Source organism: Kogia breviceps, chromosome 4 (genome assembly GCF_026419965.1).
Source record: "Kogia breviceps isolate mKogBre1 chromosome 4, mKogBre1 haplotype 1, whole genome shotgun sequence".
Classification (NCBI taxonomy): Eukaryota; Metazoa; Chordata; class Mammalia; order Artiodactyla; family Physeteridae; genus Kogia; species Kogia breviceps.
The window spans coordinates 69,428,191-69,455,944 of record NC_081313.1 but is presented as its reverse complement, the minus strand read 5'-3'; the positions used below and the strand labels follow the sequence as shown (position 1 = coordinate 69,455,944).

General features: G+C 36.3%; 2 protein-coding genes across 5 annotated transcripts in view; one reads left to right on the top strand and one right to left on the bottom strand.

Moving 5' to 3' along the window:
* Positions 1 to 535: 535 nt before the first annotated feature.
* On the top strand, positions 536 to 26,751 carry CCNH (cyclin H). 4 transcript variants are annotated; one of them, XR_010840183.1, is made up of 10 exons: positions 619 to 896; positions 2,806 to 2,928; positions 10,814 to 10,887; positions 11,965 to 12,175; positions 15,369 to 15,532; positions 18,457 to 18,527; positions 20,710 to 20,821; positions 23,838 to 23,913; positions 24,470 to 24,586; positions 25,366 to 26,751. XR_010840183.1 is itself a non-coding variant. In XM_067031262.1 (9 exons), the coding sequence occupies exons 1-9, from the start codon at positions 780 to 782 to the stop codon at positions 24,506 to 24,508; spliced, it is 972 nt and encodes a 323-aa protein (XP_066887363.1). In that variant the 5' UTR covers positions 536 to 779; the 3' UTR covers positions 24,509 to 26,751. The 4 variants fall into 4 exon arrangements, 2 of the variants coding, with proteins under 2 accessions (XP_066887363.1, XP_066887362.1); XR_010840184.1 differs by having other exon boundaries at positions 23,838 to 23,898; positions 25,366 to 25,501; XM_067031262.1 differs by having other exon boundaries at positions 536 to 896; positions 23,838 to 23,898; positions 24,470 to 26,751.
* RASA1 (RAS p21 protein activator 1) overlaps positions 26,319 to 27,754 on the bottom strand; it is a 107,257-nt gene continuing 105,821 nt past the window's right edge. The window contains exon 25 of the mRNA XM_067031260.1: positions 26,319 to 27,414. Coding sequence (XP_066887361.1) covers positions 27,331 to 27,414 — 84 coding nt within the window. The 3' untranslated portion in view covers positions 26,319 to 27,330. The remainder of the gene's footprint in view (positions 27,415 to 27,754) is intronic.

Sequence of the window (27,754 nt, the reverse complement as noted above, 5' to 3'; positions counted from 1 at the left end):
ATAGGGGGACAAGGATTGGCTAGTTATCAACAGAATCAGAGGAAAAAGGCACAGAAAAATAATAGGGACACATTAGTGTCAGAACAATAAAGAACGATACACATGCACTGTTTCTAGTTTTCCTACCATGTTTCAGTCTCTCTCAGGCCAAGAATTTAGGTAGCGCTCCAGACACACTCTTCCTTAAAAGAGCCAGGAATGCTTCTGCCTTTTAGGATCTTGGCTGTTTCATCTGCCCCAAGATCATCCCCACATGATTGGTAGCCCTACTCCCTCAACTCTTTCAAGTCTTTGCTCAAATGTCACCTTCTCACTGAGGCCTCCTCTGAACATCCTATTTAAAAGTTGAACTCCTCCAGAGTGCTTTCCTTACTTCTGATTATCTCTTGTGGATTGTTTAGGTTAGCCTCCACATGCCCTCAATGTACTTCCCTTTTGGATATCCCTGCCTGTCGTGTCTCCTTTAAATCTTGTCGGAAAGGGGCGGAGCTAGGGTCGAGGCTCACTAAAAAGGAGTAGCGTGTCGATAGGCTACGCCCATTTGATTCGCGGGCGGTGGCCAGAGACCCCGCGAGACTTTCTGCTCCTAATCCGCTCCGGAAAAACGCGATAGCGGACGGAATTACCACGTGACCTTGACGTCGTCGCGCCCGCGCCGACCGGTTTGAGTCCTTTGGCTTCCGCGGGATCCTGGTGGTGGGTTAGCTGCTTTACGTCCCGGTTTTGTGCCGTTGGCCGTCTTCTCTCCAGACTCCCTGGGCCTTGCCTCCGACTTCACTATGTACCACAACAGTAGCCAGAAGCGGCACTGGACCTTTGCTAGTGAGGAGCAGCTGGCGCGATTGCGGGCCGACGCCAACCGCAAATTCAAATGCAAAGCTGTGGCGAACGGGAAGGTGAGGGCTCCGGCTGCCGCCCTTCTTCCTCGAGCTCTATAAACTCTTACCCGTCCCTCTCCCCCGGGACTTCCCGCGCACCTCCTTCCCACCTCCTCGGCGCGGGGTGCATTTATCTGTTTAATAAACAGTGAGCACCTTGCTAGGTGCAGTGGGTACGGAGACGGACAAGGCCATCCATCCCCGTAATCGAGTGGCAGACAAATAACCAGTAACATGGCGAAGAAGACTTTGTAGCATGCTAATGTAGTGGGGGGAGGCTTTTCTTAGTGGCTGTTGTGGAGATGGTGGGGAGAGGACTTTCCCGGTGGACAGAGCCACAGGTGCAAAGTAGGAGGCCAGAAGTTTCAGGGCTGGTCCTCGGAATGCTCATGATCGTGTGTAGTGGAAGCTGAGTATTTGTGTATGAAAGGTTGGAGAAAGTAAGCAGGGAACTTGTAAGCGGAGGTAAATAGTGTGAACTTTGTGATGGAGGAATAGGGAAACCTTTGAAAATTTTTAAATGGGAAATAAACCTTATCAGAGTCTGTTCTAGAAAGAGCTTTCTGGGAAGGAATGGATCGATTGGATGGGGGCAGGGAGAAGGCAAGAGGATGAGAGACCGTTAGCACAAACCAATTGACCACAGATGGTTTGGACTATATGGTCTGTCAGCCACATCCTTCCTGTTTTACTTTTACCTGGAAGTCTCGTCTGTTTCATATCACTTTATTTTTGTGCTGCACAAAGTAGTACATGTTGTGCTAAGTTCTAAGTATTTAGCAAGTGTTAGCTCATATAATCCTCACAACTACACCATGAGATAGATACTATTATTATCCTTTCATTACATCTTAGGAAACTACAGAGAGGTTGAATAACTTCTCAGGTTATATTGCTAGTAAGTGGCAGACCCAAGATTTGAAACCATGGAATCTAGTTTCAGCATTCCTTCTATAAACCACAATGCCATGCTGTCTCTATAAAATTAGCACCTGTGTTAATTTCCTAGGAAACTAGGAAAAATTACTCCATAAAAAAATTACCACAAACTGTGTGGCTTAAAACAACAGAAATTTATTGTTTTACAGTTCTGGAGGCTAGAAGTCTGAGATCAAGGTGTTGGCCGAGTGGTGCTCTGTGCAGCTTCTTTTCCTCTTCCAGCTTCTGGTAACTCCAGGTGTTCTTTGCTTGTGGCAACTAACTCCGGTCTCTAGCTCCATCTTTACATAGTGTTCTCCCTGTGTTTCTGTCTCTTCACACATGTTCTTCTTATAAACCTACCAGTCATATTGGATTAGGAGCCCATTCTACTTCAGTAGGAGCTCATCTTAACTAATTACATCTGCAGAGACCTTATTTCCTCACATTCTGAGGTACTGGGGGTTAGGACTCAACATAACTTTTTTGGTAGTCGTAGTTAAACCAGTAAGAGCACCAAATAGATATTTGTTGTAAAATTGTAGTATTTATCAACCATGTGTTCTGTAGAGATTTTATAAAGATGGAGAAGAGGTAATGTGTTAAGGGTCAGAATTTTCCTTGAGGCACTTGTTGATTTTTACTTCAACCTGTGTGACTTAATAACTGACTGAGAAAGGGATATTGTCCAACCATTGACAATGTGTATCTTCTTTTTGATTTATAAAGAGTGACATCAAATCAGTGAAAATATGCACACACTCCTCATGATTGCTTATATATTAGTGAAGCATATATTCAGCCGACATTCCGAGAAATTATGCAATTACAGTATAGTATTAGTTTATTAAATATTTTATTAAAAGCTATTTTGTGTAATATTAGCAATTCTATAAAGAGAAAATGAGGTGTGGTATATTTTCCTTTGGTTGGAGATATAAACTTAATTTAAACAGAGAAAAAATTAAGATTATCTAATTACATTTTTGTTGTAACTTCTGACCCAAAGGTTCTTCCAAATGACCCAGTCTTTCTTGAGCCTGCTGAAGAAATGACGCTCTGCAAGTATTATGAGAAAAGATTATTGGAATTCTGTTCAGTGTTTAAGCCAGCAATGCCAAGGTCTGTTGTGGTAAGTTATAGTGATGAAGTATAATGTCCTTTAGCTAACTTATGAAATCTGACTTCTTATAAATATTTAAATCAGTCTTCTATCCACTTTACTCAGAAGTGTACCTGAGTTATATATTTATATAAATATATAATTTATGTATTTAAGTTTTGTCATATATTTTTCAATAAAGGCATTACATTATGCATTCCTATGTTGTATCTTACACAGTGTTTCAAGAATCATTCCATATCTAAAGAATTTTGAGGTTGGCTAGATAGGTCATGACATCCTCATTTTATAGAGAAGGAAAAAATCAAATTACTTTCCCTCTAGGTTCTCATGTGGTTGTTTCAGATGTGTGGTTCTGAGGACCCTATTTGTGTGTGTGTGTACTGTGGTGCGGTAATGGTGAGGAGAAACAGAACTTTTTGGCTATATGGATTTGTGTATGCTGTCCCTGTAATTGTTCCTATTGTGTGTGTGTTTTTAAAATTGCAATATATTTGACTTACAGTGTTGTATTAGTTTCAGGTGTACAGCAAAGTGATTTAGTTACACATATACGTATATCTATTCTTTAACATTCTTTTCCCATATAGGTTATTACAGAGGACTGAGTAGAGTTCCCTGTGTTATACAGTAGGTCCTTGTTGATTATTTTATATATAGTAGCATGTATATGTTAATCCTAACCTCCTAATTTATCCCTCACCCCCCACCTTTCCCCTTTGGAAACCATAAGTTTGTTTTCTAAGTTTGTAAGTCTATTTCTGTTTTGTAAATAAGTTCATTTGCATCATTTGTTTAGATTCCACATGTAAGTGATATCATATGATATTTGTCTTTCTCTGACCTACTTCACTTAGTATGATAATCTCTAAGTCCATCCATGTTGCTGCAAATGGCATTATTTTGGTTTTTTTTTGTGACTGAGTAGAATTCCATGGTATATATGTACCACATCTTCTTTATCCATTCATCTTTCAGTGGACATTTAGGTTGTTTCCATGTCTTGGCTATTGTGAATAGTGCTGCTGTGAACATAGGGGTGCATGTATCTTTTTGAATTATAGTTTTGTCCAGGTGTATACCCAGGAGTAGGATTGCTGGATCATATGGTAGCTCCATTTTTAGTTTTTTAAGAAAACTGCATGGTGTTCTCCACAGTGGCTGTACCAATTTACATTCCCACCAACAGTGTAGGAGGGTTCCCTTCTCTCCACACCCTCTCCAGCTATTGTTTGTGGATTTTTTGATGATGGCCATTCTGAGCTGCGTGAGGTGATACCTCATTGTAGTTTTGATTTGCATTTCTCTAATAATTAGCAATGTCAAGGATCTTTTCATGTGCTTTTTAGCCATCTGTATGTGTTCTTTGGAGAAATGTCTATTTAGATCTTCTGCCCATTTTTTGACTGGGTTGTCAGTTTTTTGGATATTGAGCTGCATGAGCTCTTTGTATATTTCAGAGATTAATCCTTTGTCGGTTGCTTCGTTTGCAAATATTTTCTCTCATTCTGAGGGTTGTCTTCTCATTTATGGTTTCCTTTGCTGTGCAAAAAGCTTTTCAAATTTAATTAGGTCCCATTTGTTTATTTTGTTTTGATTTTCATTACTCTGGGAGGTGGGTCAAAAAAGAAATTGCTGTGATTTACGTCAGACTGTTTTGCCTATGTTTTCCTCTGAGGGTTTTATAGTGTCTGGTCTCACATTTAGGTCTTTAATCCATTTTGAGTTTATTTTTGTGTATGGTGTTAGTGTTCTAATTTTATTCTTGTACATGTAGCTGTCCAGTTTTCCCAGGACCACTATTGAAGAGACTGTCTTTTCTCTATTGTATAGTCTTGCCTCCTTTGTCATAGATTAATAGACCATAGGTGTGTGGGTTTATTTCTGGGTTTTCTATGCTGTTCCATTGATCTGTGTGTCTGTAAGTGTGCCAGTACCGTACTGTTTTGATTACTGTAGCTTTATAGTATAGTCTGAAGTCAGGGAGCATGATTCCTTCAGCTACATTTTTCTTAAGATTGCTTTGGCTGTTTGGGGTCTTCTGGGTTTCAATACAAATTTTAAGATTTTTGGTTCTAGATCTGCAAAAACTGCCATTGGTAATCTGATAGGAATTGCATTGAATCTGTAGATTACTTTGGGTAGTACAGTAAGTCCACTACATACGAACCTTCAAGTTGCGAACTTTCAAAGATGCGAACATGTGTTTACATGTCCAATCACATTAAGTTAGTTCACATGTGCGGCATACGTTGTCATGTGTGCATCCTCTGCAAGTGGTTGTGCTTTTGTGTACTTTACAGTACAGTAGTGTGTAGAGTACAGTAGTACAGTATCTTTATTTGAAACCCAGGATATGCAGAAGCAAGCGTAAAAGCGGTGCAGATGTAACTGGTACTACTGTACTTCTCAAGGCACTGTACTATAAGATTAAAAATGTTTTATTTTTTGTTTGCTTTTTATGTATTATTTGTGTGAAAAGTATTATAAATCTATTACAGTATAGTACTTATATAGTTTCCCAATCATGTTAGTTGGGTACCTAGGCTAACTTAATCGGACTTACAAACAAATTGGACTTACAAATGCACTCTGAATGGAACTCGTTCAGATGTAGGGGCCTTACTGTGAAGTCATTTTGACAAAGTGATTCTTCCAATCCAGGAACATGGTGTATCTTTCCATCTGTTTGTGTCATCTTCAGTTTCTTTCATCAGCGTCTTACAGTTTTCAGAGTGTAGGTCTTTTGCCTCCTTAGGTAGGTTTCTTCGTAGGTGTTTTATTCTTTTTTGTGTGATGGTAAATGGGATTGTTTTCTTAATATCTCTTTCTGATCTTTCATTGTTAGTGTATAGATATGCAAGAGATTTCTGTGTATTAACTTTGTATCCTGCAACTTTACCAGATTAATTGATGAGCTCTAGTAGTTTTTTGGTAGCATCTTTAGGGTTTCCTAAGTATAATATCATGTCATTTGCAAACAGTGACAGTTTTACTACTTTTCCAATTTGGATTCCTTTTGTTTCTTTTTCTTCTCTGATTGCCATGGCTAAGACTTCCAAAACTATGTTCAGTAACAATGTCGAGAGTGGACATCCTTGTCTTGTTCCTGATTATAGAGGAAATGCTTTCAGCTTTTTACTGTTGAGTATGATGTTAGCTGTGTGTTTGTCATATATGGCCTTAACTATGTTAAGTATGTTCCCTTTATGCCCACTTTCTGGAGAGTATTTATCATGAATGGGTGTTGAATTTTGTCAAGCTTTTTCTGCATCTATTGAGATGATCATATAGTTTTTATTCTTCAATTTGTTAATAGGGTGTATCACACTAATTAATTTGCAGATATTGAAAAATCCTTGCATCCTAAGATAAATCCCGCTTGATGATGGTGTATGATCTTTTTAATGTATTGTTGGATTTGGTTTGCTAGTATTTTGTTGAGGATTTTTGAGTCAATGTTCATCCGTGATATTGGCCTGTAATTTTCTTTTGTGGTATCTTTGTCTACTTGTGGTATCCGGGTGATGGTGGCCTCATAAAATGAGTTTGGGAGTGTTTCTTCCTCTGCAATTTTTTGAAATACTTTTTGAAGGATAGGTGTTAACTCTTCTCTAAGTGTTTGATAGAGTTTGCCTGTGAAGCCATCTTGTCCTGGACTTCTGTTTGTTGGGAGTTTTTTAATTACAGTTTTAATTTCAGTGCTTGTGATTGGTCTATTCATATTTTCCATTTCGTCCTGGTTCAGTTTTGCTTGATTTTACCATGCAAAGAATTTGTCCATTTCTTCCGGGTTGTCCTTTTTATTGGCATATAGTTGCTTGTAGTAGTTTCTTATGATCCTTTGTATTTCTGTGGTGTCCATTCTGACTTCTCCTTTTTCATTTCTAATTTTATTGATTTGAGCCCTTTCCCTTTTTTCATTGATGATTCTGGCTAAAGGTTTATCAGTTTTGTTTATCTTTTCAAAGAACCAATTTTTAGTTTCATTGATCTTTTGTTTTCTTCGTCTCTATTTCATTTATTTCTGTTCTGATCTTTATGATATCTTTCCTTCTGATAACTTTGGGTTTTGTTTGTTCTTTCTCTAGTTGCTTTAGGTGTAAGGCTAGGTTTTTTACTTGAGATTTTTCTGATTTCCTGAGGTAAGACTGTATTGCTATAAACTTCCCTCCTAGAACTGCTCTTACTGTGTCCCATAGGTTTTGGATCGTCATGCTTTCGTTTTCAGTTGTTTCTAGAAATTGATTTCTTCAGTGATCCATTGGTTGTTTAGTAGCACATTGTTTAGCCTCCAGGTGTTTGTGTTTTTTACAGTTTTTTTCTTGTGGTTGATTTCTAATCTCACAGCATTGTGGTTGGAAAAGATGCTTGACATGATTTCAGTTTTCTTAAATGTATCTAGGCTTGCTTTATGTCCCATCATGTCATCTATCCTGGAGAATGTTCTGTGTGCACTTGAAGAATGTGTATTCTGCTGCTTTCAGGTGGAATGTTCTAGAAATATCAATTAAGTCCATCTGGTGTAATGTGTCATTTAACGCCTGTGTTTCCTTATTGATTTTGTTTGGATGATCTGTCCATTGGTATAAGTGGGGTGTTAAAATCCCCCACGATTTCTCCTTTTCTGGCTGTTAGCATTTGCCTTATCTATTGAGGTGCTCCTGTGCTGGGTACATATATATTTACAATTGTTATATCTTTTTCTTGGATTGATCCTTTTATCATTATGTAGTGTCCTTTTTTGAATCTTGCAACAGTCTTTATTTTAAAGTCTGTTTTGTCTAAGTCTTGCTACTCCAGCTTTCTTTTGAGTTCCATCTGCATGGAATATCTTTTTCAATCCCCTCACTTTCAGTCTGTATGTGTCCCTAGGTCTGAAGTGGGTCTCTTGTAGACAGCGTATATATGGGTCTTGTTTATGTATCCATTCAGCCAGTGTGTGTCTTTTGGTTGGAGTGTTAAATCCATTTGCATTTAAGGTAATTACTGATATGTATGTTCTTATTGCTATTTTGTTAAGTGTTTTGAGTTTTTTTTTTTTAAAGCTATGGACTCTTAGATGGAGTTTGAATATTTTGTTTTAATTAATTAACTTATTTATTTTTGGCTGAGTTGGGTCTTTGTTGCTGTGTGCCAGCTTTCTCTAGTTGTAGCGAGCAAGAGCTACTCTTGTTGTGGGGCACGGGCTTCTCATTGTGGTGGCTTCTCTTGTTGCGGAGCACGGGCTGTAGGCACACGGGCTTCAGTAGTTGTGGTTCGTGGGCTCTAGAGTGCAGGCTCAGTAGTTGTGGTGCATGGGCTTAGTTCCTCCGCAGTATGTGGGATCTTCTTGGACCAGGGATTGAACCCGTGTTCCCTGCATTGGCAGGTGGATTCCTAACCACTGCACCACCAGGGAAGTCCCTGGGATTGTTTTCATAGGTCTTTTTTCTTCCCTTCCTCTTTTGGTCTCCTCTCTTGTGATTTTATGACTATCTTTAGTGTTGTGTTTGGATTGCTTTTTCTGTTGTAGATTTTTGGTTTGTGGTTACCATGAGGATTTGGTATAGTAGTCTACACACACACACACACACACACACACACACACACACACACACGATTAAGTTCCTGGTCTCTTAATTTCAAATGCATTTCCAATATCCTTCATTTGTATTCTCCTCACAATTGCTACTTTTGATTTATGTGTGGATGATTTCCTACCTTTATGTTTGCTTTTACCAGTGAGCTGTCCCATTCATAATTTTCTTGTTTCTAGTTGTGGCCTTTTCTTTTCCTATAGAAAAGGCATTCTTTCGGCATTTTTTGGAAAGCTGGTTTGGTGGTGCTGAATTCTTGTAGCTTTTTCTTGTCTGTAAAGCTTTTGATTCCTCTGTTGAATCTGAACGAGAGCCTTGCTGGGTAGAGTATTTTGGGTTGTATGTTTTTCCCTTTCATCACTTTAAATGTATCGTGGCACTCCTTTCTGTCCTGTAGAATTTCTGCTGAAAAATCAGATGATAACCCTATGGGGATTTCCTTGTATGTTATTTGTTGTATTTTTCCCCCTTGTTGCTTTTAATATTTTCTCTGTCTTTAATTTTTGTCAGTTTGATTAGTATGTGTCTCATTGTGTTCCTCCTTGGGTTTATCCTCTGTGCTTCCTGGACTTGGGTGACTGTTTCCTTTCCCATTTTAGGGAAGTTTTCAGCTATGTCTTCAAATATTTTCTCAGGCCCTTTCTCTGTCTCTCCTTCTGGAACCCCTATAATGCGAATGTTGGTGGACTTAAATGTTGTCCCAGAGGTCTCTTAAACTGTCCTCATTTCTTTTCATTCTTTTTTCTTTAATCTGTTCTGCGTCAGTGATTTCCACCATTCTGTCTTCCAGCTCACTTATGCATTTTTCTGCCTTATTTATTTTGTTATCGATTCCTTCTAATGTATTTTTCATTTGAGTTAAGGTATTGTTCATCTGTTTGTTCTTTACATTTTCTGGCTCTTTGTTAAACATTTCTTGTGTCCTCTGGATCTGTGCCTCCATTTTTTTTTTCCAATCTTGGATCATCTTTACCTCATTACTCTGACCTTTTTTACAGGTAGATTACTTGTCTCCACTTCACTTAATTGTTCCCCTGGGGTATTATTTTGTTCCTTTGTCTGGATTTGTGTATTTTTGTTGATAGAAAATTAAACTGAAATTTAAAAGCTGAAAGATTAAAAAGGGGGAAAGGTGTATAAAATATTTTTCTCTTATCTCACAGGTTTGTTGTGAATATCAAATATGAAAATTTTGTAGATCATACATTTTAAAGTTATACCAAGTGAATAATTTATGGCCCAGAAAAGAATAAGTTCCTAGAAAATATTCTCCATTTTTATAGTTGAAAAAACTGAAGTATACTGAAAATACCAAGTCCAAAAGTATTCATAGTGTTTTCTGTTTTTTACTGGACCTTTATCTAAGAGATCTGATTCATGAAAAATTTTAGATGTGCTTGCTTTCTATTTCCAGATTTGGTCTTAGTCTTTTCTGATAAGAAAACTAACACAGGTGGTAGGTTTAAGTGATCTTTTCAGAGGAAGAAACTGAATCCTTGAATGAACTTCTTTGTGGAATTGTCTTTATATAACCTGCTTATTTATAACTGTTAGTTTTGGTTTTTGTTTCATATAAAATGACAAAACTAAACTTTTAAAATATTTAAAAAGAATTTTTTCTATTCTGAAGTAGATATATATTTATTTCATTGGTTCTAGCCAAATGAAATAGTTTTTAAAAGTACAGGCAGACAAAACAGCTCTGTCCCTTATTAGATTTGTGACCTTGAACAAGTCAGTTAATGTCATTGATATTCAGTTTCTTTTTCTATAGAGATAGCAGTACTTCACTAAGCTGTTATAAGAATTAAAATAAGATGATAGTTTTATACTTGGCACAGAGTGTGGCACATGGGGTGCAGTCAGTAAATGGTAGCTGCTGCTTCTCCTGTTTGGTTCGGCAACAGGTTAGATCACAGAACCAGAGTGGATTTAGAGAGAAGGCTCGTTGCCCTGACCATGTTATTCTGCCAGTATTTTACTAGATTGACTGCTTAAGCTGTGATTATTTGTATAAATAATACAAATATATATAATTGTGTAACCCCCCCCCCCCCCAACATTTTAAAAATTAGGCCAGTGACCATAGGAAGGATAAGCCAGGATGGGTGGGGAAAGACAACAAAGGCTTGGCTGTGGTTTTTCTGTTGTAATTTATCACAATTTATTTTGACTTAAGAAGTAATAAGTTTTGGGGTTTTTTTGCAGGTGACTTTTTCAAAGAAACCTTTGCATAAATAAGTTTTATTTTTTAATACAAAATTTAACTTGTATGTGTGAATAGGTTCTGATAATATATGTATTTTTAATCTTAGGGTACAGCTTGTATGTATTTCAAGCGCTTTTATCTTAATAACTCAGTAATGGAATATCACCCCCGGATAATAATGTGAGTATAAGTCTAATTTATTTAATTTCATTTAAGAAGACTTTTATACTATTTGAGCACATGTGTGTGAAAAAATGACTTCCTAATAAAGGGTAATTTAGACTTGCATTCTATTCTGAACTTAAGATCCCTCCTGATACTCATTAATATACCTGTATAATTCTTCCTTCCCTGTAATACTGATAGCATCTGTATTGGCTCTTGTCCAAATTCAAATTCTGTTTTTCTTAAACTGGCTTCCATAATATCCCTTTCCGTTAGCCGAACCTGTCTTCGCCCATTTGCTCCGACTGAGAATCATTTACGGTAACTCCTCTTCCTGTACATCCCGTCAGTTTACAAGTCCTATAGTTCCATAGTCATTTCACTTGAACAAAGGTCTGTTGTGTTTCTGCCCTCTGCTAAGCACTGTGCTTATTTATCATTAAAAATAAGGATGAAATTAGTATGAAATTCATGAAAGAACTTGCTGTCAATCGTGCTGTCCCTGTATATTTTGGTTTTCATTTCCATTTCTACCAGTCTAGGTCAGGCCCTTGTTACTTCCAGTCTTGGTTTTTGTGGTAATCTTATTACTAATTTCTCACTCTGAAATTTATGTAGTAGCCATGAGAGTTTCAGAGGTTTGTTCCTGAGGTAATAATCCCCTATTTAAATGTCCTTGGAGACTTCCACTGATGGCTTTCCATAATGTTTCTTTAACATACCTTTCTTCTCAGGCCCATATGTACATATGTGTGTACTATTTTTTTTCTCTTCCATCTGTATTTCATGATGCTGTGTACCCTTGTTCTTCAGTTATTTTGTTTTTCCAGATATTTAGGCTGAACTATACAAAACTGGCATTAAGTTACTAATGATTGAATGCTGTGGTACTGTTATACAGTTCAACCTAATTTTTATAGTCTCCATATGGATAAAAAGATTAAACAGGAAACTCTGTTTTTTAAAAAATCAATTTCCTTAGATGTCTAGTATAGTCATTTGTGAATATTAGGCAATTTTAGAACATATTTTAGAAATATTTTAGTATTTCTCAAAGTATATACATATCCCTCCCCTTATTTTTTCCTGTAGGCTCACTTGTGCATTTTTGGCCTGCAAAGTGGATGAATTCAATGTGTCTAGTCCACAGTTTGTTGGAAATCTGCGGGAGAGTCCTCTTGGACAAGAGAAGGCGCTCGAACAGATTTTGGAATATGAACTACTTCTTATACAGCAACTTAATTTCCACCTTATTGTCCACAATCCTTATAGACCCTTTGAGGGCTTTCTCATTGATTTAAAGGTAATCTTGCTGACTAAAGTAAACTGGTGGAGTAAACTCCTTTGCTATTGTTCTTTAACCAAAATAATCAAAATTTTATTATAACTAGTAATGATCCTAATTGTTACACAGTTAGGCTTGCTAAAATGCATTTGGCCTGGATTCTAGGGCAATAGTTCTCAAACTTCAGTGTGCATCAGAATCACATGGAGGGCTTATTAACTGAGATTGTCAGACTGTAGTTCTTGAGCTTCTGATCTAGTAGATTTGCAAATACTGGTCCAGGGACCATAATGAGGATAATTGTAATGCTTTTAAACACTTAAGATAACTCTTCTATCTCAAGTATACTGTCTTGGATCTTCATACATACAAAATTCTTAATTTTAAACTACAAGATTGCTAACTGACTTCTATTTTTAGAAATTTTACAAAATTCTTAATTTTAAACTAGAAGATTGCTAAGTGACTTCTATTTTTAGGGCGTTGTGAACTGAAGTCAATATGTGGGCATCAGAAATAACAGTAAATAAATGTTTTGTCAGAACATTGACAAAAAGCAACTTGTTTTGTTTTGGCCCTGAAGAAGGATTTGGATAGTGTGAATTAAGTGAACAGAAGTCAAAAACTGGTTCATTCATCCTGAGTGGCCAAATTTGGGTGCCTTCTATATGTCAAACATGGTGCTTGAGAATGTAGTCAAGAACAAGACAGGAACAGCCTCCACTTTATAGGCCTTACAGTCTAATGGGAAAGACAATCATATATTCAGTGTGCTAAGTGTTAACAGAAGGGGAAATACAGGGTACTTTAGAAGGAGATAGCAGATTGAGAGGAAGGGGAGGCAGTTCTAAGAAAGCGTAATTTGAAGTAAAATTCAGAGCAAGAGTAGGGATTGGGTGTTGGAAGAGCATCCCATTCAGAGAGACTTTTCTGGTCAAAGGCCCAGACTTAACAAACCATGGTGTACTAAACAACCTAAACAGAACTTAGAGGTAAATGGGGAGGAGTGCCACGGAGTGCTGCCCGAGTGGAAGGCAGAGTATAGACTGGAGGTAACGTTACAGATTTTGAATAGAGCAACGGGATGCCAGTGAAAAGGTCAAGTCTGATGAGTGGCGTGATTAGGTTTGCAGCTATAAAAAACATGTTGGCAAACTCATGCATCAGCCTGCGTCAGATGTTTATTGCACACCTGTATGTGTCAGGCATAACGTGGAGAATGGATTCGAATGGATGAAGGGATACTAGTTGGGATGCTGTTATAGTAGTTCAGGCAGAAAGATAGTGGTTGGTTTGACTCAGGAAGTGGTAGTGGGTACAGAGAGAGCTTCTTGGGCCTTAGAATCAGTAAAGCTTGAGGAATGATTGCGTACAGACAGTGAGGACAGTGAAGAACCCCCAGGTTTCTGGCCTGAGCATATTGGTGGATGGTGGTACACTTATACAGGAAACAGTGGTGCAGGAGAGATTTATTGTTGGTGGTGGGGTAGGGATTTGAGGAATTTGGTTTGGGACACGATGACTTTCCACCGCTTGCAAGACACTCAGGTTGGTAGATATTTGTGTCTGGAGGCCAGAGAAGATGGCTAGGCGAGAGGCATAGATGTGGGCATCGCTGCCACCCCAGGAAGATTTAAAGTGGATTGGCCATAAGGACCATTTAAAGGGTAGCTAGAAAAAGTAAGAAGCTAGTAAGAAGACTGAAGAATATCCAAAGAGGTAGGACTTTTGGAGAAGTGAAGGGAAGTAGAATACTTTTAGAATATGATCAGGGGAAGCTCTCCAATCCTGCTCAGAATTCAGGCAAAGTAAAAGTTGACATTTGCTAGATTTAGTGCCAGAAAGGTGACTTGTGATCTTGGTGAAATTAGTCTTCCTGGAGTGTGAAGGAAAAAAGCAGATTGGAGCTGGTTGGGGAATAAATAGAAGGTGAGAAAACAAGTGTATATAACTTGGATTAAACAGCTTGTCTCTGAAGTGGAAAAAGAAAATGGGATGATTGAGAAGATGGGGGAACTGCTAGAAGTAGAAGAAAGGAACAATTTTTTGTCATGTTTTGTTTTGCATGAGAAACTGATTTAGAAAGCTAGTAGAGGAAGCTTAATGGAACATGTGTAGCTCAAGTTTTCCTTCGGAGAATGGTAGAAGGGCCTGGCGTGGGATTTTGAAGCAAGGTAGAAGAACTGGCTATTTCTCTTAATGGAGGGAAGGAGGAAAGCATGGGTGAGGATAATGTTATGTTTGGGGATTTGGCCATAGCAGGAAATAGTGTTTTGTTATCAAGAGAGATCATTTTCTGAGAGCAGTGGAGTTTCTGAGAATTATCAAAGACATTGAGTCAGGTAGAAAGTGTTTAACATAATCACTGAAAAATGGGAGAATACATTTTCTATGGAATATTGTAGCTAGGCAGTGTTGAGAGCCTTGTTGAGGTCGGTGAACTTGAATTTATAGTAATATTACCAGACCTGTTGGTTGTATTGTTTTCTCTAGCAGCACCCAGAAATCTGGGTATAGTTGCAAAGCAGAAGGTTGGTTGAATTCGACCACTATTGAAGTTTTGCTGGAAATATGTTGGCAGCATACTGGGGCAGGGAATTGAAGAGGGAAATGAGAACCAGTGGACACTGGTGAGTAGAAGCAAGTATAGGGATAAGGAACCAGAGGTCCTGAGGAGGAAGTCAAAGAACAGCTGTGAAGTAATTGAGCAAATGTACGTACTGGGAAAGGGAACGCTGTGGTCAGAGTAGAATGTTGGATTTATCATATAAGAGGTCGGGCACTTTGGGATGACAAGACCTGTGTGTGATTGTACAGTTGACTCTGGCTATTTTGTTTCAGAGTATAGAAAAGATTTCTTACTGCTTTGGGACTTGAATGTAGATATCTGAAATATATCTGAGGGTTTAGGATTTAGGGGTCATCTTAAAGGGTAAGAATGGTGAGAAAATAGGGGATCATCCGTATTTCTTGGGCATATACTAAAAATAATTCTGTAATCAAACAAAGATTCATTTCCCAAAAGTAAACTTTTAGTAGAAGGAATTTCAAATCAAAATGAGGGGGTGCTTTGCTTTCTAAATGTGATCTTATAGGAGTTACTAAAAGTATCCTGTGTTAAGCACTTTTTGGTTTATAGGAATAGTTTTGTACTGTGTTATTACTCCATTAAACCCTCAGAAGTGATAACATTTGCAAACTTTCTTTCTAGACTCGCTATCCCATGTTGGAGAATCCAGAGATTTTGAGGAAAACAGCTGATGACTTTCTTAATAGAGTTGCACTGACGGATGCTCACCTTTTATACACACCTTCCCAGATTGCTCTGACTGCCATTTTATCTAGTGCATCCAGAGCAGGAATTACTATGGAAAGGTATTATTTTGTGCTTTAACTTAGATTAGACTCAGTCCCTCAGTTTATTCCTTCCTGGAGTCCCAAGATTTTAAGTAAGGTTCACTTTGTAACGTTAGTCCTTCATATCTCCTGTGGTTGAGGGTTGTTGAGGGCAACTGAGGGAAGAAATGGAATCACCTTTTAAGGAAATATTTAAAAATTCAGTAAAATATTTTTTAGCTAAGAGGATCCATTTATGACTGAAGTAGAATTAAATCAGGTGATCCTCAAAAGACTGACAACAGCTATCAACATATGGCAAATTTAGAAGTTTTGTGAACTGGTGAGCAGCATAAGTGCAACAAATACGTCTGCCTTGTTTTATCATTATTAATGTCCTGCTGTGAAGCATGTATGGCACATGGAATTCAGTAAAGATTTGTTGAATGAATAATACTTTAGGGAATGTCCAAATGCATTTTAGTGAGCTATAGATACTAATAGCTGATACATAAGTGCACTGAGAACCAGGCTCTGTGATAAGCACTTTACATGAATTAAATTCAGTTGATTCTTACAATAATATCTTGTGCGAAGGTTAATTACATATTTATTATATTAATTTATAACTAACTCAAGCACAGGCTAGCAGTAAGTTAGACTTTAAAAATCTTTACATTTAATTTCTTTCTAGCAATTTAATTTCTTTATACCTTCGAAGTTCTGCTTGATTGTTCCTAGAAATAGCGGAGGAGGAAAGATGGTAAAACTTTCTAAATTTAAACTTTTCTGCATGTTTGTAATCCCTCGTCTGTAATTTCATAATCCATTGATACAGTGGTAGGAAACATGAACAGATGTGATTTAGTCTTTATTCAACTGATTGGGAATAGTTTTAGGTTTCTTTGCAGAAATATTAATGTTACTGATTACAAGATACTGCCCCAGAGATATCACTGAAGTATTTCACATTTCATGGTATATACACCATGTTAAGTTTCTAAGACATGAATAATTCTGAATTTCAAAACAAATCCAAGATAAGGGATTGTGGGCTTGTATTTTGTTTAATTTATGGTATGCCTCTTCTGTATTAACACAGCTCACCAACTGTATATAAGTATATACATTTAATCCCAAAGTGATCTATACCTTCCTTTATTTACTAAACAAACCTTTATGGAGGTTTTTTTTTTACATTGCCTTCTGTGTACCATGCACTGTACTATACTGTAGAAATATAAGAATGAACAAGCTATCCTTGTAGGAAGGGTGGCCATGCAAATTGATACCTATGGAGTTTGCGGGTATGGAGCTTCCATAGTGTAAGGGAAAAAGCCTCTTTTTCACAATTCAAACAACCAGTTGTTTGCTTAATCTGTTTAAGCATTGTATCTTATGCAGGTATATGCTGCATAATTTTTCAGTGGTGAGATTTTTCTTATGTCAGTAGAGAGGGATGAAGGATCCTAAGGTCCAAATTAGAGTGTATTTCGTCTTAGAAGTTTAGTTAGTTATAATATCAGCTAGGCAGGTGAAAGTGAAATTGTACCTTGGGCTCATTGCAAATTGAATACACTTTTGTTGCATTCCCAGGAACTATAGACATTTGGGCATTTTTTTCCCTTGAGGAAATGCCTTCAAATCATTTTTAGCTTCTGACATCCTTTGCAACTTTTGAGATACATGGAAATTGCCTTTATATTTATTACTGATTTCAAAAGGGGGGAGCCCTTGTGCTGTTGTTATATTCTGAATGAGGCTTTATATTAGTCATAGAATGTTACATTGTTGTTGATTAGAGGTTTCTTCTTTTTCATTGGATTTAGAGCTTTATTTTGCATCTCCTAGTTTGACTTCTTAGGTAGTGAAAAAAAAAAGATGTCAAAAGTGTGAGGAATTTTAGGGAGAAAAGTGAAAGGAAAAAACTAATTGTTATTTTGAATTACTGATAACAAGAAATGTATTAGTTGTTAGGGGAGTTATTGATTTTCGTATCTAAAATGAAACTCCCACAATAGACGATGAAGATGTAACAGCAAAGGTAGTTATCAAAACTTTGTAATGCAGCTTAAATGATTTTGATAGTTTAAAAGACATACAGCAACAAAATTTCTTAAAGAATCGTCTTTCTAATTTTTGTAGTTTTATTTCTCCCAAGAGAAAAATTAATAGTTTTTTTTACATTTATGTTTGAAATATTACGTTGCCTTGAGAATCTGTTCACTTGGGCTTTTATCAGTTATAGATCAAGTTCAAGTATATAAAACCTCAGGGTTACTAAAAATTTAAAAATAGAAATTACATTTTTATACTGTCATTAGTTCCAAGAAAACAGATAATTGGGCTTTATGTACATTTATGGAATAGTATTAACACCTTTGATCTGGACTTGATGCAAAAAAGATGTAACAGATTTGTAAAGCGTGGAGTGATGTTCTTATTGGTTTGAATACCTGTTTGCCCCAAGAAGAGCAATTATAGTTAACATGGACCTGATATTAAGGGGAGAGAGAATCCTTACTAGTGCCAGGTTTTAGCTCTGCTGCTACCTGACTTTATTCATAACTTCTCTGTCCCTGTGACTCAGATTCCTCACCTGTAAAATGAGTGAGATTAGACTCATAGGGTCTAATAGTAAACACTTAACATTAAAAGTATTGAGTACTGCTCCTGTTAGTTTCATGTCATTTTCTCTCTGAATATATTATGGAAGTTAAATTAACTTGAACATTAAGAGTTTTGAATCTAGTATAAATTGTAGTAAATCCTTAAGACTGTAAGAGATACAGATTATAGTTTAGTAGAGTTCAAAGTATTGTTGTTTAACAGTTTTAAAGTAAATTTATTTAAAAACTGACCTTGATGATGAAATGAACATGGAGGAAAATAATTTATGATGTCATATTTTCTCGATGCTATATGTGTTCAATAGATTTAAATTTTTTTCCTTTCTTTTCCAGTTATTTATCAGAAAGTCTGATGCTAAAAGAGAACAGAACTTGCTTGTCACAGTTACTAGATATAATGAAAAGTAAGTAAAACAGAACATTTTATAAAATACTCTTCTATCACAAAGCTACTTTCTAAGTAAATAACATCCTGGTATTTAACTTGAGATAACAGATTATTGTTTAGATTTACTTATATTGAATTATTGTATCATGGAGGCATGAAGGATACATTGGTGAAGAACAAATAGAAGGTACATGAAAGAAAGTAGTTTTTACACAGAACTTTTTAGGAAAGTGAAAATATAATAAGATTCAGAAAGGATTGAGATTCAAAACAGGGTCCTTTTAAAGTATACCCAAATATGATGAGCACTGAAAAAGATCTCAGGGAATTAAAGCCTAATTAAATTTGAAACTTCCATCTTGTAGGTAAATTAGCTTTAACTAGTTAATATGTGTCATTTGCTAGTTCTGCCAGTATTTTGAATTTGGCCCAATGAAACTGATTTCAGGCTCTTGGGCTTCAGAACTGTGGGAGAATCCATTCTGTTGTTTTAATAAGTCTTACTAAGTTTGTGGTAATTTTTAATAGCAGCCTCAGGAAACTAACATAGCTCCTCACAACAAAGAATTACCCAGCCCAAACTAGTGTCGATGCTGAGCAACACTGTCTTAAGTTTTTTTTTTCTTCTTTCACTTTTTAAAAATATAGTTGGTTTACAATGTTGTGTTAGTTTCAGGTGTACAGCAAAGTGATTCAGATTCTTTTCCATTATGGGTTATTACAAGATATTGAATATAGTTTCCTTAGCTGTACAGTAGGTACTTGTTGAGTCAGAACCTCCACTAAACTGGTTGGCTAGGTTTGCCAGTCCTTTCCATTTTCATTCTTGCTCATGTCACACTGCATGCTCATGGCTAGTAGACTACTCGTAAGGGTTAAAAACTGTGTTTGTTCCAATCCTTTTGTGCCAATTGTCCTTGTTAATAAAATTTGTGATTTAAATACTGAATAAACCAATAAAATATGAGATTAAATATCTTGATCTTGGATGACAGGGAGTACTTCTTACATGTTTTATGTTTCAAAAGTCAACATGCTTAGGGCATGGAAGTATCATTTCTTATTTCTTTGCTTGAAATTATCTTTGATGCCTTCCCTCTTTGAGAAAAATGGATTTGTGATTTACGAATCATAAGGTAGGTTTTCAGTTATACCACTAGAGGGTTCACTTCCAAAGCTAACTGCAGTTTGGCCATAGACATTTGGATCAGGGAATTTAATAGGTAGAAGAGGTCTTAAAGGTAACTGACTTTGCTCATTTTATAGCTGACAGTTTTATTACTGATTTTGTCTCCGTACCTTTATTTTACTCCATTTGTTTTAGTACAAAATAAGAATAGCTCTTGATAAAACACTCAGAGCTTTAGCGATATTAAGGTATCTTATTCATCATCTTTCACACAAAGATATTGTCCTAAGGATGTTAAGTCACTAGTATTAATTCAGTTGCAAACACTGCTTTATTTGCATTATGAAATAAGTCACTCATTTGGAGCACGTGGCTGGCTAATAATAAGCCCTGGATCTCTCATCATTTTCCTAATAAATCTTGAGATTTATGTTGTTTGGTTTATTGTAGTTGAATAACAAAATGGATTAGGGTAGAGGATGTTTCTGCAATTTTAAAGTCAGTGCTGTTACCCTACAGAGGACATATTTGTTTTCTTGGTCATATACTTCATTGTATAGGTTTTGTATTTTGTTAAAGCAAAGGATCACTGACATGTTTTTACTAAGCATCTTCCCTTCATTACATGTTATGTAATAATGGTTTTCTTTGTAAATAAGTAGTACGCTCTTCGCCTACCATCTGTAGGATAGAATCTTATGAATATGGTTGGTGGCAGGAAACAAAGCATGTTTACTAAATCATGCAGGGATGTTTTAAAAGCCTTATTAAAACTAAGCAAAAAGTGACCATGGTAGGATTTTTAAAAAATACTGACTAGTAGAGCATGCTTACCTTTAGGCGGTACATGATGTGGGCTAAGCAGCAGACAGCTATAATAACTTGAACTAGAAGTATGGTGTTCAGTGGATTTTAATGTGGAACAGTATTAATCCTGGTAAGAATAATCACATTTCAAGAGTGTTTTTTGTTCCCAAAACTAGATGGGAAAACATCATTCAACTCCCTTATGAGAACAAGGCTTTTTATTATCTGGTATAAATCCTTTTTTTTTTAAATCTCCACATAGGCATGAGGAACTTGGTAAAAAAATATGAACCACCCAGACCTGAAGAAGTCACTGTTCTGAAACAGAAGTTGGAGAGATGTCACTCTGCTGAGCTTGCACTTAACATAATTACGTAAGTAGATGTGAGACTGTTAATTCAAGAATAGATATAATTGTTACTGTCTCCAGCTAGTCCTTAAATTACTTAATTGGTAAATGTTTGCTCATGTGGGGAAAACTGACTTACCCATTAAATCAGATTTTTTTTTATTGACTGGAGATTTCTAACAGGATTAAACACGAGATAATAAATTACGAATTTGGCTCTCATAGTACTTTCTGCTCCTGCTATGACTAATGTGTTCTTTGGCTTGTGGACCCTGTCCCGTTCTGTTACTCCTTGTGGTGGGGTCCTGTGGGCAGAGTCTTCCTAGGGAATTCCTGCACCTCTTCTTGCCCTTTTAATCTTTCGGTTCTTTGTAGGTCTCGTATCTCCTCTGAAGAACAAGTATACTGTTCCACACTTATTTCTGTTAGCTAGGGTGGGGAAACTTGGCATATTTTCTCTCAGTGGTAACTTTATATTGAAGACAGAACCAATAGGAAAATGTGCTGTTCGATCTCTTCTTGCAGCCATAAGGAACACTGTTAATGTGTCTTATTGATTTGTAGGCTGAATGTAGAAATCACCATTTTCAGGTTCTTTATGCTCTGCAGTTTGAAGGATCTACTTAACCCTTTTAGACATTTAAAACAATCGAGGATCTGGGCAGGTATAGGAATGGTAAAACTATTATTTTCTATTCTGTGGAATGCATTCTGTAAAATTTACTGGGGGTTAGCTTTGGCATCTGAACAGTAAGACGCATTTGAGATGTTTTTGATCTCTAATCGGGGACTGTACCCTGTTGGATAATATATGAGAAGCCAGAACGGCATTCCAAGGTCTTCAAATCAGGTACACATGACTCAAATTCTTTAACTATAAAGTTGTAGTAGGAGAATATCCAAGGACTTATAAAGTGTGCAACATATGGGACTATACTATATTTGTAGCTGTAACTGTAAAACATGGCTTAGCATAGAACTTAAAATTGGTAAATTTCATTCCTGGGTTTCAGTGGTAACTAAGAGGAAGGAAGGAGTGGTGGCAGAGAGGTAAAGAAAAATGTTGACTTTAATGAATGAAAGTATTAAAGCACTGATTTATAATCTTTTCACATTGATTTTGAAATGGGCTTAGACCAGGCGTTGGCAAACTGTGGCCCATGTGCCAAATCTGGGCCACTACCTGTTTATAGTAGTAGTTTTATTGGAACAGAGGTACACCCAGTAGTTTGCATTATTGTCTACTGCTGTTTTCACACTATAGGCAGAAGAGTTGGGTGGTTGTCACAGAAACTGCATGGCCTACGAGGCCTAAAATATTTACTCTTTTTCAAAGAAAATTTTGTCAACCTCTGAATTAGACCATTGAACTATTAATCCTACCCTTCACCTAGGTAATGGACCATAATCCAAAATTCCTAATTGCCAGGATTTACATCTTACTCCAGGTGACCATTTGCTCTTGCATATCTATGAGTACTTGAGGGGTGCTTCTCAAACTGTCTGTAAAGGATTGTTGGTTTTCTTTTTAAGCCATTACTGACCTATACTTCTGTAAAGTATAACAACCAATTACTCAGAAAAACAAAATAAAAAGACGTAAAATTAAGCTTAAATTTTATTAGAATCAACAGTCATAAATTTATCAAATTGCTATAAAAGTTTCTAAACATACACTTAATTTCTATACTTATCTCATTGCACACTGGAAATGGTTCATGGACCAGCAGCATTGGTCCATGGACCACACTTGTAAGTACTACTTTAGGGTAAAATATCTTTCCTTGGTCTTTAAAATTCTTTTATCTTTTTCAACACACAATAATATATTGTCATTATTAAAGCCAGTTAATACAGGTAAACCAAAGTTCTCTTTGACCAAAACCTAAATACCAGTTTCAACTGAGAGGTAACTTATAGTTGGTGTTTTACCTTTGCCAAGCTTTTCTCTGTGTATGTGTACATGAAGTAAGTTTTCATTGTTTTCATATAAATTGTATAACATTTAATAGTATCAATCTTCAGCTTCTGCCAGTCTGGGTGAAAAAATTAGTATCATGTTGGTATTTTAATTTGCATTTCCCCTAATACTTTGAAGCATTGATATTTCTGTGTTTAGCAATCATTTGTGTTTCTTCTGTATTGCATAATTATAACCCGTGCCCAACGTTTTGGTGTTATTTTCTTGTAGTTCTTTTTATATACCCATCTTTCTATATATATCATACAGCTATTTTCTTCTTTCTTTCACTTTGTTATTTAGGCACCTTGTCTTTTGCTTCACACTCTTATATCTGAACACCTTTCTTACCCTAAATTTTTTATTTTGCCTTTTGTTCAACTGCAAAAGCAGTTTACAATTGTTTGTGCCTAGTTTGAGGTAGAAATCTCGTAATATTAATTTTTGTTCAAATAAGTAACCTGTTGTGCCAGCCATTTAAAAATATTTCATGATTTTCTCTAGTTATTTTAAATACTCATTTATTACAGATTAAATCCCTATATATACTTTGTTTTTTGCCTGTCTGCTCTGATCATTGATACTTGTAACTCTTTGCTGATACAGTCAGCCCTCCGTATGTGCAGATGCAGAGCACCAACTGTCCTGTTGCCATTTTATATAAAGGACTTGAGCATCCAAGGATTTTGGTATCCATGGGGGGTCCTGGAACCAATCCCCCTCAGATACCAAGAGACAACTACCACACTTTTAATTACTTGGTTTACATATTATAGTGTGTGTTTTGATGTTAAGTGGGACGAGCTCCCCATGCTTTATTCTTTTTCATATTCTTTTGCTATTTTTGCAGCATCTTTCCCAGGTCAGAGTTTGATAAGCTCCACGAAAAATTTTTTAGAATTTTAATTAGAATTGCATTGAATTCAGAGTAATTTGAAAGATACTGTCTTCCTGTACATAATTTTTCACCTCTTTCCCTTTATCCAGGCTTTGTTCTTCAATAGATGTATCTCATAGCCTTGCTAGCTTATAGATTCTGTTGCCAGTATAAGATTGCTTGTTGATGGTTGCTTAATTACAGGAAAAAGAGGAAAGGTTATGAAGACGATGATTATGTCTCAAAGAAATCCAAACATGAGGAGGTATGTTCTCCAAAGGTAAATTTTAAGTTATCATTGCTGTATATTCTGGTACAACCATAATGTTAAGATTTTACTGTTCCAGAGTGCAAGCATTAAAGACAGAGGTGTTGGGTATTGGAAAGCTTTCTTTTTTTGCATCCTTTATGTGCATTGTCCATTATTAGAGGAATTTTTCTCACTTTTGTCTTGGCCTGTTCTGAAGCAGTATAATAGTTATTGATGAAGTATCCCTCCTAAGGTCATAGAAGGCAGTAGGGATATATTTTTTGATCTTCAAGGATTCTTCTCCTACCCTTGTTTAAAAAAAAATTGTACCTGGCAAGTCAGAGAAAAATGAATAATCACAGGCAGAAGTTCACAACTGTAATGTTTATTCCTGTCACTGAACTAGTCTGGTGAGACCATGCCATATTATTATAAGGTTAAACTGCTATAAATTTTCCTGGTTTATTTACCTTTTATAATCAGCATAGTGAAAGGAGAACTTTTCCTAAAGGGAGGCAAGAAGGTAAAGAGTACTGGTTATGCTTCAGTATAACGTTATCCTTATAACATTTTCTTTCCTTCTTAGGAAGAATGGACTGATGATGACCTGGTAGATTCCCTCTAACCATCTGAAATGGATTTGTCCATGCTAACTAATCAACAGAAGAATGAAGCATATCTGGCATTTAACTTTAAAAATGAAGTAATGTGAAAGCTTCAAAATATATTAAACTTTTCTATTTGTTATTAAATTTTTTTTCCTCTTAGGGTAGCTTTATGTGAAATAAAACATCTTCAAAGGAGCCAGAATAGCACCTGGTTTGGGTAATCTGGCCCCACCATGACTAATATCAAATCAGTCTTTCTGTGGTGGCCAAATTAAAGCTGTAATTTATTTGCCTATATTGTTTATACAAGATGTCATTAAGCAAACTTACCCTTTTTTGAAAAGGCACCACAAAAAAACAAAACTTAGTAGTCAGTTTTAAAAGTGCTAAGGAATGTTGGCTACTATAGCATTTATTCAGTTATTTAACTGTGATCTTATTCAGTTCCTACAGTTGGAACCAAATTATGAAGGTCTGTCAGATTGTTTCTGGAAAATGGGGTTGAAGGAATTCTGAGAAACTCTAAATCTAAGTAAGTTTTACAGATGCAAACCTTTCCTCAGTGTCAGTGCATCCCAGGATGTACTTTTCCATAAAGTGTAGATACCATTTAATTACATTTCAGTATTTGAAGGTAGTGTTTACTATATGCATATCCTTTAATAATTCTTTATATTTTAGGTTTGCGTTGTTTTAATTTCCTTCTCATTGAGGAATGAGGAATAAAATTCACTAAGTGTGATATTTTATAAAAGTGGAGGGGAAGAAGCCGAAATTGACAGTCCTTCACTGCAGTCCCGGTGAAGGATTGGTCCTGCCAGGCTCTCTAGACAGAAAGGCAAGCTGTTCAGAATTTATCTTGTTTCTTTTTTAGGTCACTAAAGTTTGAAGTTTGGCGTCAGAGCATGGTCCACATTTATCTCTGAAAATTTTCCTACCCAGCCCCTTTAAAAAAGTTTAGAGGTTTCATTTCATCATTGACCAGCTAAGTTACTCCAAGGCCTACAAAGGTAAATGACAAGTTTCCTATTTCAGCATAAGAGATAATAAGCATGTCATTAAAATTTTAAAAAGCAGTGTCTTTAGGTTTGTGGGGTTTTTTAGAAATAAAAGGCAGGAGAAGCAGTTCAGACTGAGAAATGGCAGGTCAGTGTGGTTAAAACTGAGATGTGCGTAGTGGGAGAGAACAAATTGCTGAGCACTAGAATCTAGACCTTTTTGCATACTGTTGAAATGTTTTCGGAGATGTCCGTATCCATTTTAGTCTATCCTGGAAGGCGTCCAAATGGCATACTATTGTCTAACTGAAAAGCAGAGGGGAAAAGATGGAATTGGGTTGACATCAAGAAAAAGGAGCACCTGGTGTGTTTGTTAGTGTTTTGCTATCACTGTTCAACTGTGATCACAGCTACTTCAGGGCTAGCTACCTCTATACAAATAACAGCATTTAATACTTGCAGCTAACTGAGGGTTCACAAAATTTCTGCATAGTATAAACAAATACTTTAATGCTTAAAATACAGGAAGATGAAACAAAGTGTTGCTCTTAGAACCTAGGCCTTTAGAAAATTTATTTTTTTACTGGGGAAATGCTTTTCCCAGTACATCCCTGTCTGGCTCTCCTTGTATGCCTTCTCTCCCCTGCAGAGTTATGGGAGGGAAAGAATTGTTAAGAAATACATAATGGAATCCTTCAAAAGAGACCATCAGCCAGAAAAAAAATCTCAAGTTTCACCTCCCTGGGCCTTGCTCTGGTCCTAAATTTGAACTGCCCCTAAAAGGAGGAAGAAAATAATGAAGCTGTATTTAGACAGACGTAATCAGATATTTGATATCCCTTGGTTTTATTTTAACTTAACCCTTGTGAATACTTCACAAAAATACACATACAGAAGCAAATAAAACTATACAGTCAAACTAAATATCCAGCAGATACAACAAGTAGTCAGAAGGGCAAAGATGGATAGCTGCTCAGTGGCTGATGAAATTGTTTGCATAATTTAAAAAATCAACTTGGAATTAATACTTTCAATGAAAGCATTCTAGGGTTTTTAAACATATAAAAGAAATCGGTAATCTATAAAACGGTTGAATGGGTAACATGCGTTGATCAGTACACAGTGACCAATAATATTTATTGTATTCAAACTATTTACTGTTGTAAACATTTAACAAAAAAGCATTATGAGATCTAAATACAGTCTTTGACGATTCGAACAAAATAAGTGGTATGTTTAAAAAATAAAGCTGATGAGCAATAGATCCATTCTATATATTTTCTTTCAACAGTTCCAGCAAAGAGAAATAGCCGTTATTTTAAAAAAGTATACAGCAAAGATTGTTCCTATTGTAATGGTAAACTCTGGAAACTGTAAATACAAAGTCATTGAACAGTCAAACGGTCATATTCCTAATTCAGGAAGAAGTAACAGAGCAGTCTGCAATCCAGTTATACTCAATTGTCAACAGAGAATGCTTTTTTCATAGTTCTTTTTCCAAGAGACAGCAAAACTTTGGCAATTGAATGTATTGAAAATATATTTTCCAAGTTCAAGATACGGGCATAGCATTGTGTGAAAGGTGATCTGTACACCAAGGCTCAGAGGTTGGTAAAGATTCCATATGTGGAAAAAGTGCAAATATCCTGCACAGATAGCTTACAAAGCTGCTGGCGCACTTACTCACCAGCAGAATCTCGAGTTTTGTTTGCATAGTTCACACATCACTGGAATGTGGAAAGGTGTGCTATTTTTTTGGCAAGAGCAAAGGAGACATTATACTGATGTGAATTACCATGTTGGGCATGCTGAATCCATGCAGAACACTGCGGCGAAGGCTGCTACCTGACATCATTAGTTTTTGTATACTGGTTTTGTTTTTGCTGAAGCAGTTCTGTTATAGCCAGCAGCTTTTTCAGTACGTGCTAGACAAGGAAAAACAGTATGAAAATAATTAGTAAATAAATGAAAGCTTGGTCAAATCTCAGCGATGGGAACCTGGATTTGAAAAAAGCCATATAAATGCAAAGGAATAAATAAAATAATATTACCATTCTACTCAAAAAAAGCATAAAATTGTTAAGTATGTATCATTCAGCCCTTGACTATTTCTGGTCATATTTTGGTCGAGATTGAATAATAGAAACTCATTTGCGTTTGGCCTTCTCATACCTACTTAGGCCAGAACACTCTCTAGAATAAACACCTTATGGAAGAAAGATTTATCATTATAAGTGACACATCTCAAGCCCTATAGGAGCACAT